This window comes from Rhamphochromis longiceps, linkage group LG1 (genome assembly GCF_057381845.1).
Source record: "Rhamphochromis longiceps isolate RC_006_pf linkage group LG1, R_longiceps_female_GT1.1, whole genome shotgun sequence".
Taxonomy (NCBI): domain Eukaryota; kingdom Metazoa; phylum Chordata; class Actinopteri; order Cichliformes; family Cichlidae; genus Rhamphochromis; species Rhamphochromis longiceps.
The window spans coordinates 8,279,419-8,293,471 of NC_140557.1; the positions used below are offsets into that span (position 1 = coordinate 8,279,419).

The 14,053-nt window shown below is 38.8% G+C and overlaps 1 protein-coding gene across 1 annotated transcript in view; it reads left to right on the forward strand.

Annotated features, from left to right (window-relative positions):
* Positions 1 to 14,053, forward strand: part of LOC146678231 (collagen and calcium-binding EGF domain-containing protein 1-like) — a 38,492-nt gene that overhangs the window by 1,693 nt on the left and 22,746 nt on the right. Inside the window, exon 2 of the mRNA XM_085421358.1 lies at positions 203 to 283. Within this exon, the coding sequence (XP_085277484.1) occupies positions 203 to 283 (81 nt within the window). The remainder of the gene's footprint in view (positions 1 to 202; positions 284 to 14,053) is intronic.

The window sequence follows — 14,053 nt, forward strand, 5'->3', positions numbered from 1 at the left end:
AATAATAGCTTGGATTCCCTGTGGTATCAAACTTTGAATATGGGGGAATTCCATGCTAAACTGTAACATCCCCCTTTTCAAATCCAACCTTGGATCTCTTTTTGCTTGTACTTCCCCACACCATGTTTTATTACTATGTAGCTTAACACTGCTGGAAAACAGTGCCAATCAATCATATTTCCTTTTTCCTTTTTTTGCTTAGAATGGAGTGTCCTGATAATAAAATCTTGACGGTGGAATATCCCTGCATTAGGGCCGATGGGAAGAATGGCACTTGCTTCAGGTAAGCTGTGCAGCTGTCACTCAGATCATACATATGGATTTTCCTTGGACCCCCGAGGGCCTAAAATCTTGGCCACTAAGTGTGACAACAGTCAGTTACTCTATATCATACATTTATATCTATTGTTTTCCCTAGAAGAGTGACAGGAAATGATGAGTGCCTGTTAATCCTTGTAGGGCGAATTGAACATGAATTATTCTGAGGTTATGGAACAGTTTCTGCAACCACTAAACCACTCTGCTGTGTCATTTCCACAAATCCACATAGTTTATCCCCTTTTGGAAACTCTACATATCCACTTGGGAGTGAAAAATAAAAAAATTCCCAAGGGTCATTACATAGAGATTAAATGACGATCCTCGGTGAAGATAAACGTGTCAGATAACCTTTCAGAGCATTCTTTTTTTTTTTTTAACTTGTGTTGTTGATTCTCTTTGATAACTACTAGAGAATGTATAATTTCAGTGTTTAGCAACACTAACGTTGTTTTCCCTGAAGTTTCCATCAGCACGGAGATGATTTCCACTCTCCTGGCCCTGTGACAATAAAACAGAACTTGAGTTTGGGTCCAAAGCTAAAACATTTCGGGAAAGAATCCCCCTTCCCCTGGGAGTAAGGCCTGTATTTTAACCTAAAAAGTAGAAGCAGTCTGTGAAGTGATTAGCTATTTTTATTATACTATACATAGAGAAGGACAAAAACCTCTTTAATTAACAACACCAAATTTGGTTGAGCTATTGAATCAGCATTTAATAAAGGCAGTTTTTATGTAATATGTACAAAGTCAAGTAAAGTTGAACAAAGATTAGAGGGATATAGTGTGGAGCAATCCTCTAAAGTTATGAAATATTACCTGAAGTAACTGGCCCCTCTCTCGTGCTTTTTCTTTATTACTCATAATCTCCAGAAAATGTTTGACATTGTATTCTGTGTGTTTTGAAACAAAGGTTATGCAGACATTATGGTACTTTATAAGACTTTCACCTCCTGATACATCACACACAACATGAAAAAGTTAACATGGATCACTAATGCTGACACCGAGATAAGTTTTGTCTGAAGCCAAACTTTGGCTGAGGTTTGCTTGTTGGTGTAAGAATATCTTTTAATAAATGAGGCAACAGGTCTGGTGTGAGGCCAGACCATGTGATCTGTTTGCTTTCAAGGTTAGCCTGTAACAGGCTCTGTGTCTTGTTTAATTTCTGGCTCTATGAGAGATCTGTGGTGCTGGAGGAGGTGGATTAGATGAGGTTGTATTTTCCTTGCCATGCTTTTCTTTGTTCTCTGTTCAGCACAGACCTGGATCAAAAAGATTTCACAGATGACTTCAGGGGGAAACCAGATTGGTTCATTGCGTATATAATATATGACGTTCAATTCTGTTTTAGCGTAGGCTGTATGTTGTCCAGACATAACTGATGAGTGCCACACCACGTATTCATCTGTATTCATGAGACTATTTGGTTTTCATCGTCCGTCATAGATTTATCAATCTTCTGGATTTTATCCAGCACATTTCTCTAGACAATTACTGTTAGTTACTGCTGCTCTGTGTGTCAGACTTATCCATGGGCAACATCAATTTTAGTGCAACTGGCTTTTACTCTCTCTTATTTTTTGTCACCATCTACTGGACTTGACCAGTCAAGCTTGCAGTGGCTAGTATTGTGATGAATGAACATGTTCTAAAAGGCTTAAGGTCAAAGAACTGCAGTGTATCCCTCTTGTATTGATAACATGCATTAGAGCCAGATTTATTCCCTAAAAGGGATAAATGGAGCAGATAAAGTGGCAACTTCCATTGTGTGAGGTCTTGTTTGGCTCAGTCACTCATGAATCCTGTTGTTTTATTGCTTTTTATATTATTTTACACATGTGAGCAACATCAGGAGGAACCTGCATTGAATTAGCATGTGCTATAGCCAAAGTGGTATATCTGGGCAGATAATACAGAACATGCACTTTTTTATATATCTGAGTTAGCAAATGTGCAATTGTTACAAGATAAGAATAAATCATTTGATCAACTAAAATATTTCAGCATGCTGATGAAGAGCTACACACATGACATCTTAATTGGCCATCACTATAATAAGGAAGACAATTACAAATAATTTGGAGCATTTAAACCTAACTGTCTAAATTATCCTGGGTATTTTTAGTTATGGGCATGCTCAATGACAATGCAGTTTGGGAAGTCACAGTGTTATTTCGTTGTTGCTTTATTTTACAGCTTTATGGTATTGCAGTAGTTAGTACTACCTCCTCGCAGCATTAAGGTCCTGGGTTTGAATCTGCTGGATGACTGGGGCCCTTCTGTGTGGAGTTTAAAGGTCTCTGTTATATTAACTGGTGATTTAAAATTGGTCCTATGTGTGCATATATTTTAATTTATCTCTCTCTGTTTACTCAGCCATAGACTGGCAACCTATTAATTGGGATAGAGATAAGCTTTTGGAAAATTGGCCTTTTGATGATGGGGCATAAACTCTATATGCAGGGTGGATACAGCCACTCTTTAATTATATTCTTCAATGGTCAGCAAGGGGCAGCCCCTCTGGTTGCAAAAATGCTTGGTCGTATAGAATCCTAGGAAAATCATTCTATTGTATCTATCTGCTCTTCCATTAATCCATCCATCCATCTTGTTAATTCAATTAGGGTTGTTTAGAAACTGGAGTCTTGTTCAGCAGTCACAAGCCAAAAGGCAGGACACACCCCTGTAATCCACAAAAGTTGATTCTGTTCATGTGGACGTAATGTTTTCAGTGGGAGAAACATTTTGTCAATCCAGTGACTTCTTCAGTCTCAGCTGACTGCAGGTTTCCCCAACTTATAAACAGTGTATTTGCACAATAACGGAAAAAGGCACCACTGGCAAACAATGGGTTGTGAGGTCAGTTTCATAACCATTAATATGCAAATTATTAAGACCATTGATCAACAACCACTGACAAAGACCATTGATCAATGTCAACTGATCAATGGTCAATTGTCATTGATCAATGGTCACCTGGAGCTTTCTTTAGGTGCCTTCCCAGCTTTGACAAATGTCCAGCTGGGATAACCGCAACAAGAGTCAAACCTTGAATACTGATGTGTATGCGCAGGTTTACGGTACACATTTTACAACTTTTAAACGTCCCCAATTACTCATGGAAATCTCTCAGTCTAAGAAGGCTACTCTGCCACTTACCATCTCCTGCTTGGTGAACTTGATGTGTTGTCCACCGAGTTAATGTGATCAGTGAGTTGTGTTACGTCCTCACATTTGATTTTCACCCAGGTGTCATCGACATTCCTGAACCACTGACTTGGTGGTGTTCCAGGGTAGGATAACAGAGTCCTGTTTTCCACTTCTTGCATGTACACGTTGGCCACAACGGGTGAAACTGGGGAACCCATGGCAGACCCATCGGCCTGTATTACTGACCATTGTATGTGAAATATGTAGAATGAAGACACAGTTCCAAAAGCAAACACACTTGGTCAATGCTGAGAGTGGTCCTGTTGCTGAGATTAGAGTTATCTTGTAATCTCTTACGAATTACCACCACTGCTTCAGTGACTGGAACACAAGTGAAGAGAGATGTAACATCCTCCATAATAACATCTCTTACCTTCTCAACAAAACCAGGGTGTTCTTGATGTGGTGTTTATAGCTACCTACCAACGGGTTGAGGATCAAAGCCAGAAACTTTGAGATGCTATAGGTGATTGAATTGATCATACAGACAATTGGTCTTAAAGGTACACCCTGTTTATGTATCTTTGGTAAACTATACAGACTTGGCGTAGCTTTCCCTGGGTTAATAGCATTTTCTTGTTCTGACTACTTCAGACAATATATCACCCTCTTCCGGTAACCACTACCTGGGTCTCATTTCACAGGGTCATGAGTATTTTTGTCACTGAGCAGTGACAAAATTGTTTCATGATAGTCTTTCTGGTTAAGTAAAACCATGCATCTGCCCTAGTCTTCCAGAAGGATGATACATGTTGGAATGTTGGGCGATGTCAAATCACTGATTAATCTAATATGTGAGACAAAACGCAGGTTCCATCCACAATCTTACAGCATTTTGTCATAGCCTTGAGTGAGAAAGCCTACACTATTCTGAGGCGACAATGCTGACTCCCTCTCTTTACAAAGACCTCCGTAGAATACCAAATGCAATTCTGCTGAAAATAGTTTGTATTATAACCTCACATGACCTCTGTACATGTAAAGAAACCCACAGATTGACAGGCCTGCCATGCTGAGTTGTCGTGGCTAAGCCATAAGTGGACAATTGAAGTCTTTCAATTGTATGTGACCCACACCGGGTCAGTTTGACAGTCTAATCTCAACCCGCAGCATTGCAGTGTCCAGACAGGCTGTACATTTTCCAGGAATTTCTGGTTCTCAGGGATTGTATTTCTTTACCTGGCACTGGTCTCTCATATTCAAATAATCTGGGAATATGTGCTATTTCTATAGCTTTTATTGAAGAAGACATGTTAGGCGTTTGGAAAAATTCACACCTTCCAAAGAAAATGAGCTTAGTTGCTGTGAAAACAGCAAAGGAAATTATGGAACTTAAATCATGGTTGCTCTTACCACGAGCTGTTTCACTTTTATGAAAAGGATCTTTTAATGTTTGACAGTCATATTTCACAAATATTGGACATTCGCTTATGAATCTGGTATTGCATTCATTAAATAAATACAAATTAGTCCAAACTGTTGTCAGCACAATGAAGCTCTGACTCACCATGTTTTGCAAGTGGTTGCTGTCAATGTTTATTTCGCTGATTATCTCAGCTTTGGTGTTGCCTTCCTCTGCTGTATTCCATCTGCCTTAATGTTAGTTGAATGCCTGAAATGTAAATGACATGTCTCGGTCTCAGGGGGGATTCCTGGTGTTGTGCAGAACTAAACTCACCATCTAAACAAAGACCGCATGTCCCCTCGCCACTGTGGCTTTCACAGCAATGAAGATGAATCAGCTCAATTTCTGCATTTCTATTGTTCTACCCACTTTGTGTTCTTATTCTGTCTTCACTGGTGGTCAAATTTCAGCCTGGCCAAGCCAAATGTACATGATTTGTACCCTGTTTCTGAGTGAGTGTGAGTGCCAGTTTGCATGTTTATACATGAGAATGTATGAATTGTCTCTGTATTGTCTGTGTTGGCAGTTACTGCAGGTTTATGATGATGGGAGTTAATTTTCTGCCCTCGTGCTTTAAGCGCTCTCAGCTGTGGAGTCAGATGGAAGACTGATGTGCTCCACTAAACTATAAACAAATTTTTTCACATGATTGACATTTTCTAGTTTAAATACCCTGCAGGGCTCATTACTGCAGTAGATAACACCCATAACATCATGCTACAGTATGCAAGTAGGGGATGGTGATAAATGTTAGGGAGACATGGTTGATCCTAATTGTTTCCATACTTTATGCTACTTTTGTTGTTACAATGATCCATCCCTCCCAACGGGATCATTATAGTTTTTTATTCCATCATATCCGAGAAGTTCTTAAGCGGTATTCATCTTTGGGATTAATTTACAGACTGTAGGATAACATAATGTTTTTTTCAAGTATAGAGAGGATGTGGACATTTCCTTTGCAATTGGTGGCTGTGGCTAGGTAGAGTGAGTTCTCCTTCATTTGGAGGGTCATTGGTTCAGTCTCCAGCTGCGCCAGTCTGCATGTCAAAGTTTTGGGTAAGAACCACAAATTTTATCTAAAACATCCACTGATGTCTGTGAGAATAGAATAAAAGCAGTGTGTGAAAGTGCTCAGTAAGACATAAAATAGCATGATAAACGTAGTACTTTTACCAGATTTCTGTGTTCTATGAGGCTTAAAAGTTCAACCCATAACAAACTTTTTGTCTATTTCATTTGTTGTAGTGGGAGTTCAGGAAATCAGGAAATCAGGTGCAGAGAAGTTTGCCTTCAGTTAAATACACTGGAACAAGATGACTTAGCATTGCTAATAATTAGAACTATTATTATTACTATCCACTGAAGCAAAGTGTACAGCTAGCTAAGACAACAGCTCAGCCAAAAGCGTCACATCGTCATAAGCATGAAACTCTCTTCACAACTCTATGCACATTTCTTGTAGAAAGAATATTTGATTCTGGGTTTTACTATTGCACTGAAAACAGCATGTTCTGTCACCATCAGTAAAATTACTACTATATTTAGAGAGAATTACTGAATTCAGTGGCTATTGAAGAAAGAACTGCAGCTTTACATATTATTTTATTTGACAACATTAGAAAGTTGTAGCCATATGTGGGAGGAATTTCTAAAGTCAGTAAATGCTGTGCAGTTGACTGCATTTGCAATCATTCCCTGACTTTGGTTCCAGGAATATCTCAGGTCTGAGTCACAAAGTCCTTGGTCATGTTGGCTGAATTTTTCCCTCTAAAGCTTCTTTGCGGGGGTCTCTGATATCACTACGATCTTGAGCCTTTCCACACATTTTTTCCTTCACCTTCACTATTCGTCTTTTCTATTTGTCTGAAAATCGTCCATAGAGGAAATTCTTCACTCGCGGTCCTCACTTCAAGTCAGCATGGAGGATCTAAAAGCAGGCCAGAATATTACTGGCAAATGTATGTTCTAACGTTAACCCCTGTATAAATGACCTGTTAACTGTATTTAATATGATGTTTGCCTATGATTAGGCTAGAAGTGAAGGAACACACATGCTGAAGCGCTCCACTGGTCAAAGGTATAATACAAGCTTTAACATTATGAGGTTTAGTTTAATTCATCCTTAAATTTCTACCCACAACTGCTTCCTTCAATAATCCTGCTGTTTCGCCTCTGTGATTGCATGCCGACTGCAGTACCTGGCATTCAAATGCATTTCATATCAGATGAAAGCTGTATGCAGTTTCCAAAAAGCAGTTTTGGCCAGAGTTTCTCTTTTGATTTTAAACAATACATTTCTGTGCAGAAAATCCATTTTATTAAGGAAAGAATGATCCGTCCCAGTTTGGTTTTAACTACACAGTGATGTGGCTCTAAAGTCAATTTGATAGCAGGTTATTTCAGTTCGTTGGTTCAGACTAAAATATCCCCGTAACTGTTGATTTGATTACCATGAAACTGAGCACTGCTTGGGTAACACCCTCTGCCATGTACCTGACTGTTCATCTTGTGCCACCAGCCAGTCAACGTTTTCAGCCATGTAGAGGAATATTTAAACATCTCCTAGAAAGATTGGTGCACATGCCATTTATGTTTCCCAGATGATTCCCGTTCTTGTAATCATATTCTGTAGCAGACATGTAGTCCTGTCACGAAATACTTGAAGAGTGGATAGCAGTGGTTTTAAAGGTCATGCCACAGTGTATGTATATTTATAGCACAATTAGAACATCCTGCTAAACAAAAGTTCAGCATGTTTCTTTTACTTTCTATATCTTTTGGTCAGAACAGATGAGGTGAAAATATTTACATGTATGGAAACTTTCAAAGTGCTCAGTAAGAGGCATAGATTCCTTCCCAAGCACCAAGTCCAAACACAACCCCCTCCACCCACAGCCGCCCTATGTGTCACCCAGAAACATTTAAAGTGTTCATTTCTGGGACCCGACGGAGTCTGACTCACCTCCATGCCTGGACTCCATCTCCATCTCCACTCTCCAGCTTCCCTCTTTCTAGTTGAGCTCTGCTTTGCTCTGGGGAGACACAAGCCAGGCCTCCGTCTAGTAGCCTCAGTATTAATGCTGGGGTAGAGGTCAGGTCAAATGTAATAAACAACAAGTTTTTTACATGTTAGATGCTGGTTTGAAGAGAAGGTGATTACACAGCTTTGACAGTTTTTGTGCTAACCAGATATGTTAGTGTTGTGTTAGTGTTGAGAAATTGGTCCCGTCTTTGTCCTTGTCAAAAATGATAACGGCTGATCTCTTTAGGGAAAAAGAACTAAGTGTGACAGGAAACACTTTAGTCGCTCTTGATTTGACCCAGCAGCCTTTGCTTGTGTCCTGATAATTTCACCTCTTAGGACCTTTGTGTCCTGGGAAAGGGTAAGATGAGGCCACAAGGGAACGTCTCTGGTGTCACGGTCCCGCTGAGTGAGGAGTGCGTGTAAAGTTTCAGCAGTAAAAACTGAACTAACACTTATTTCCGGGTGAATGACTCCCTAACTTCAAAGTTCATATAGACCAAATCATTCAATGTCTAACTGACTGACCAATTTGTTGACTGACTGATTGACATGCTGAGGTGATTGATTAACTCATTGAGAGGCTGATAGATTGTGATGATGGTTATCCTTGTGTGTCTCTGTGTGTGAGCTTTGCTCTGTGACACCTTGTGTTATGTCAGGGTCTTAAACTCTCTCTCTTCTCCTTTGGATTTATTGCATTAGATTTGGCTTTTGCCTCAGCTCTGAATCCTAAAGGGACTCTTCACATTCTTAGATACTTAGTGATATTAAATGGGGTAGCTTGAAGGCTTAGTTGGAATAAAATGTATATTTAAAAAGTACTGAAATCACTAGTTGTTAAAAAAAAAAATCAACAGCAAAACACAAACAACGGAAATGAGTCATCAAGCAAATTTTGAAATGGCACTCACGACATGAGAACTAATATAATTTGGCATGCTACTACTGGCATTCACCCAACATGCATTCATCAATTTAAATAACTTAGATAAGTTATATAACAGCCTCTGCGTGCATGTTTCTTTGATAGCAAGTTGACATTTTGCACAAAGAAAACTCCAGAAACTTGGGAAAGAGCAGTAAAAAGAACAAGAAGAGACTCATGATCCCTCCAAACTGTTTTTCCTGCCCAGTTTTGGCTTGATGCTATGCCAAGTGTTCAAGAAACCATCGATTCAAGAAACGTCCATTATGTAGTTTTCACTTTTTTTCAGCCTTGGAGTTTAGAAAGAGATTTCTTTGTTTATGTAAGGAAGGCTAATGCAGTGATATGCAATATTTTACCCAGATTTTGCCCATATTTAACAAATTAATTTTGACATAAATTGTAGCTTATGTAATTATGATAAAATCTGGAGAAAAACACAATTTTGCAGTAGTCGTTATAAAACAACCATTTGCATTTCGTGCTGGTCCATAAGCAACCAGTATATCCCTTATTAATGCAAATGTATAACTAAAAAGAAACAAAAACATGCACAGCAGGGAGAGCTAAAGAAAGGTGCCAAGATGACAAAAAAAGAAAGAAAAGTAAAGGAGGTGTTGTGTGACTTTGGAAAGAGAGGCATCTTTTTGATCCATATGGAAGAAAGCTGCGCACTGGCAGTTGGAGCGTTCGCCTCAGTGGGGGATTCGCCTGTAAAGGTCTATAAAAAGATCAGAAAGTGGAAATCAGAGCATGCAGGCAGGTTGTGCTGTGTGTTTTTCCTTTCTCTCCTGTAGCTGGCTTCCCACCTAGATGACTACATGTGGTGGAGTGCTGAGTGAGGCTCTGCTGACGGGTCGCTCTGGGTGAATGAGATGTTCCCTTAGGAGGACATCACCTCTGCTCCGCTCACATCCACATGACATTCACTCTCATTTCAAACTCTTTTCTTTCATTCATCACACTCTGAATCCATTACTGTCACCTGAACTTTTTCTATTTTTTATCTACTCCTCATGTTATCCCTTGACACATCCATCCATTCTGGCCCGTCATGCTTTGTTTTTTTCTTTCAACCTTCCTGTGTCCTTCCTCCCTAACATTTTATCATACTGTCTCCTGTTTCCTTTTATCACATTTATCACATATTTTCTCAGTTTCTACTTCCTCTCTAAGGGTCCTTACCCCTTCTATCTATCCACTATCCCTCCATTCCCAACTTTTCAGTTTCCCTTATTGGATCAGAAGCATCAGAAACGTTAGAGATTTCAGATACCACAAAGGTTTTTGTAGTCTTGCAAATCTGGGGGCATTATGTAAATATGTGGGGGAGAGAGATAACAAATTGGGACCCCTGTTAACACTAAGCAGTATACATGTCATATATGTTCTGACTTGTCACTATTTTTTAATAACATCAGTCATCCAGGTTGTGGTGATGAAGCATACTCATGGAGAGCACGCAAGCTGATTTGTGTTGAATGTAGAGGGAACTTAACAAGATGTCAGACTGAGGAAAACAGGGACACCGACATGTTAAAACAGAAATGAGACAGAGGGAAGTCTAGATGAAGGAACTGGGGGATGCGAAGAAAAGAAATCAAGACATAAACCAAAACATAAGATTGCATAATGAAAGTCATCACCAGAATACCTATAAAGTAAGAACAGGAATCAAAGACTCACTGAAATCATGATGAAGTTTTCTAGAATTATTTACTAGAATAAAGAAACCAAAAGCAAATATGTAATCCAGCAAACATAAAAATCAAATTGAACTTTAGATTTTCAATAAAGCATAAACCAGCATTAAAATATATTAACTTAGAATGTGAAGCTCAAATAGACAGAAAACTCTTAGGACATGATAGTGAGACCGCATGTGTTTTTCCATGCATTTATTTTTGGACACATTTTTAATTTACGCATTTTCAAAAACCTGAGTAACAGTTCATTCATCATTAAAGGCAAAGAAAGGTGGAAAAAGTCATGGAATATGGCAACAAACAGCATAACCTGAGTAGCATGTAAACTTATACATGAAACAGATGTGACGTTTGTAATCAGTATAAGTTGCACAGCTGTTTTATTTAATTATATAGTTGTTCTTATTCGACTCCTTTAAAATGATTCAATAGCACTTGACAATAGAACGGGCACAACTAACTCTTTATCTTGATGGAGCTAATTCTTGATATTTTATTCATGTATAACTGAATAAAAAGAACATTGAATTGGCATTTTCACATTTGTGTTTAATTTAGTGTATTTCTGTTCAGTTACGCCAGAGTCCACTTTGTACCTAAGGCCTGAAACGCATCTAAATACAATTTAGCCATAAATGTGCTTTATGTTTACTTGGACAGGGTATTGTTTTTTGCATTTGTTTTACTTCCTCTAGACATATAAATCAGACATATACATTTGGCAAGCCTTCAGCTATTGTCTGTGGACAGCACCTCTCAGGTCTTCCAGTGAAACCGGTACATTTCCAGGTGCAAGATAATAAAAACCTAAAACATCTTCAGAGATTGAGATTGCATTTTGGCAATGCAGTGTTTGTCATGCTCCAGCCTTCTCAGACATGATTGGTTAGTAGAATTAAAACTGGTGTATGAAAATAGAAACCGGAAAACTCATCCACACAGAAGAAACATCTATATTGTGTGTGATGATAAAATAATAATCCCATGTCACAAGAAGAGCTAAAACTCACATTCTTGCCTAAAGTGCTGTGAATATTGATAGAAAGAAATCAAATACAAACTGCTCCTAACAGTAATCCAGGCAAAGAAGAACTAAAAGACATGTTTAAAAGTTTTAACCTTTCTTTTCTATAATTTCCTGCAGTGGCGACGATAGCACGTGTAAAACAAATGTGGCGATGAAGAAAAAAACAGGCAAGACGCATCAGCTGTGCATGGTTGTAAAGAAAGCTGCTTTCTGTAGCAGGTGATGAGAAGCAGGAGTGTTCACATGTGTGGGCATACCCATATGTTTTCTCTCTTCTGAGTGCTACATTATGATGTGTGTGGCTTGTATCTAAAGACCTACAAGGAACTGCATGCAGTGGTTCCCTCTGCTTACAAGCCATAAAACAAGCTATAAAAACACCAATGTTGCTAAAAAAAAAAAAAAAAAGAAAGAAAGAAAAAAAGAAAAAGAAAAGAAACTCAGTGTTTCTCAGTTGAGTTGAAATGTGCCATTTTTGAGGCAACTAAGGGAGTTTCATCCTTTCTCCAAAGGATTCCCTAAAGACCTTATTGAAACTGATTGCTATATTTATTTTCTGTTTTCATGATGAATGTGCTGTTTGTACATGCTTTAATCATCAATCACAGAATAACTTATATTTCACCAGCAGGCCCGGTAGGCTTGTCTTTTAGTGACAGAATTAATACAAAAATTGGAAAAACAGTAAACAGTGAAATTAGGTGCTAAAATCCGTCATGTCAAACAGCAGGAAACCCCCTGACTGAAGAATGGAAGGAGGTGATTTAATTTCACTCTAAAACAGGTACAGTAATAAGGAACATATGCATCCCTCTGTGTGTGTGTGCGTGTCGTGTGTTTGAACAAACTGTAGCAGTATGTGCACGTGTGCTTCGTAGATCTCTGGATTGAATATCACTACATTTGATACTTTTATGTGAGTAGCTGCCTTTGAATGATTGTGTGTACAGGTGCCCATAAATGAGATCATCCTTTATGCTGGTGAGTGTGTGTCCATAAGGGTAAATGTTGTCTTAGTTTGTACATAGATGTATAGTTTCAATGAGTGGGACAAAATGAGCTAAACCGTAAACATATGTGTGCACATATTTGATACCTACAGAGTATATGTGTGATTTCTGGGGATTTTTATACTGAAAGAAAGGTACTGACAGCTCAGCGCAGTCCACATCACACATTAGATAAGGTCAAATTTACCCTCAAGCTCTTAATATCTCAGAGAAACTCTCATCAAGTGGAAAAAAATAGTGGACTGAATTCGATCCTCTTAGAGGTTGTTTGCATTGCATCCAGGAGTCCGCAGAGGCAACCTATTCAAACTCTCACTCACTTTTCTCCCTTTGGCGTTTTCTGTCTGTGTACTTTGGATTACGATCAACAAACCCCAAGCTGAGGGAACATTAACCTGTTCATTTTTCTCACACTTGGAGTCGGCAAATAATTTTTTTCTATGAAGCTGTATACCTATACCTATGTTTCATTACAATGAGAAACACCTTTTGTCAGAAAAAAACCCTTTTATGATTCTTCAAAGTTATGCTTCCTGTGTTTAATGGAGGCATACTTGTCTTTGGAAGGCTTTAGACCAGAGTTGGACCTCCCCAAAAACTCCACTAATCATATTCCATCTTTTTCTGATTAGCGCACACCTGAACGGCCCTCTGGACAAGCACAATGGCTGTTTTTTGGCAAACAATCTGCTCTAGATTAGCTCTGTTCTGCCCTTTTATGGTCACCCTGTCACTATTAATACCTCAACAAAACAAATCACCAGCCAATTGATAACAGACCGGAACGACATTGTTGTTGTGGTATTGTCTGAATTCGACAAGCCCAGCTGTGTGCATGTGCCTGTGTGCATGAAACGTGTATTGTGTAGCAAAAAATTAATATAGGGAATGTTGGGGGTGTGGAATTCAACAACTGGGGAGCTGCAGATAAAAACAGTGATAAATCTTGCAATGCTTTCAAAGTTTTCCAAGATCAACGAAGTCGTGAGGCCATTTAGAAGATCTGGAAGAACTATTTGGTTTTATCAGTTCATTACTTTTCTCTTGTGAGATTTTTAGTAAAAGGTCCTCCTTAAGAAGCAGCTTTTTCCTGTCTGGCATGTAAACTCAACCAGACACATCATTATGAGGGGTTTGTCGTTAGGTTGACCTCAATGTTTAGCTGCTCCCTCACCCTTATCTCGCACTTAGCCATTCCTCTTTGGTCCCTGGTTGCCCTTCTCTCAGAATGCCCACCACTCTTTCTTACACTTATTTTCATCTCAGTGGTTTCCTTCCATAAATATGTTAAAATAAATAGTATCCATACAAAAAAAAACAAGTGTTACTTTTGATAGCGTCTCTCTCTTTGTCACACATAAAGCACTAGTCTGAGTTTGCCAGTCCACTGCTGGATTTTCATTCACCTAAATTTCTGCCAGT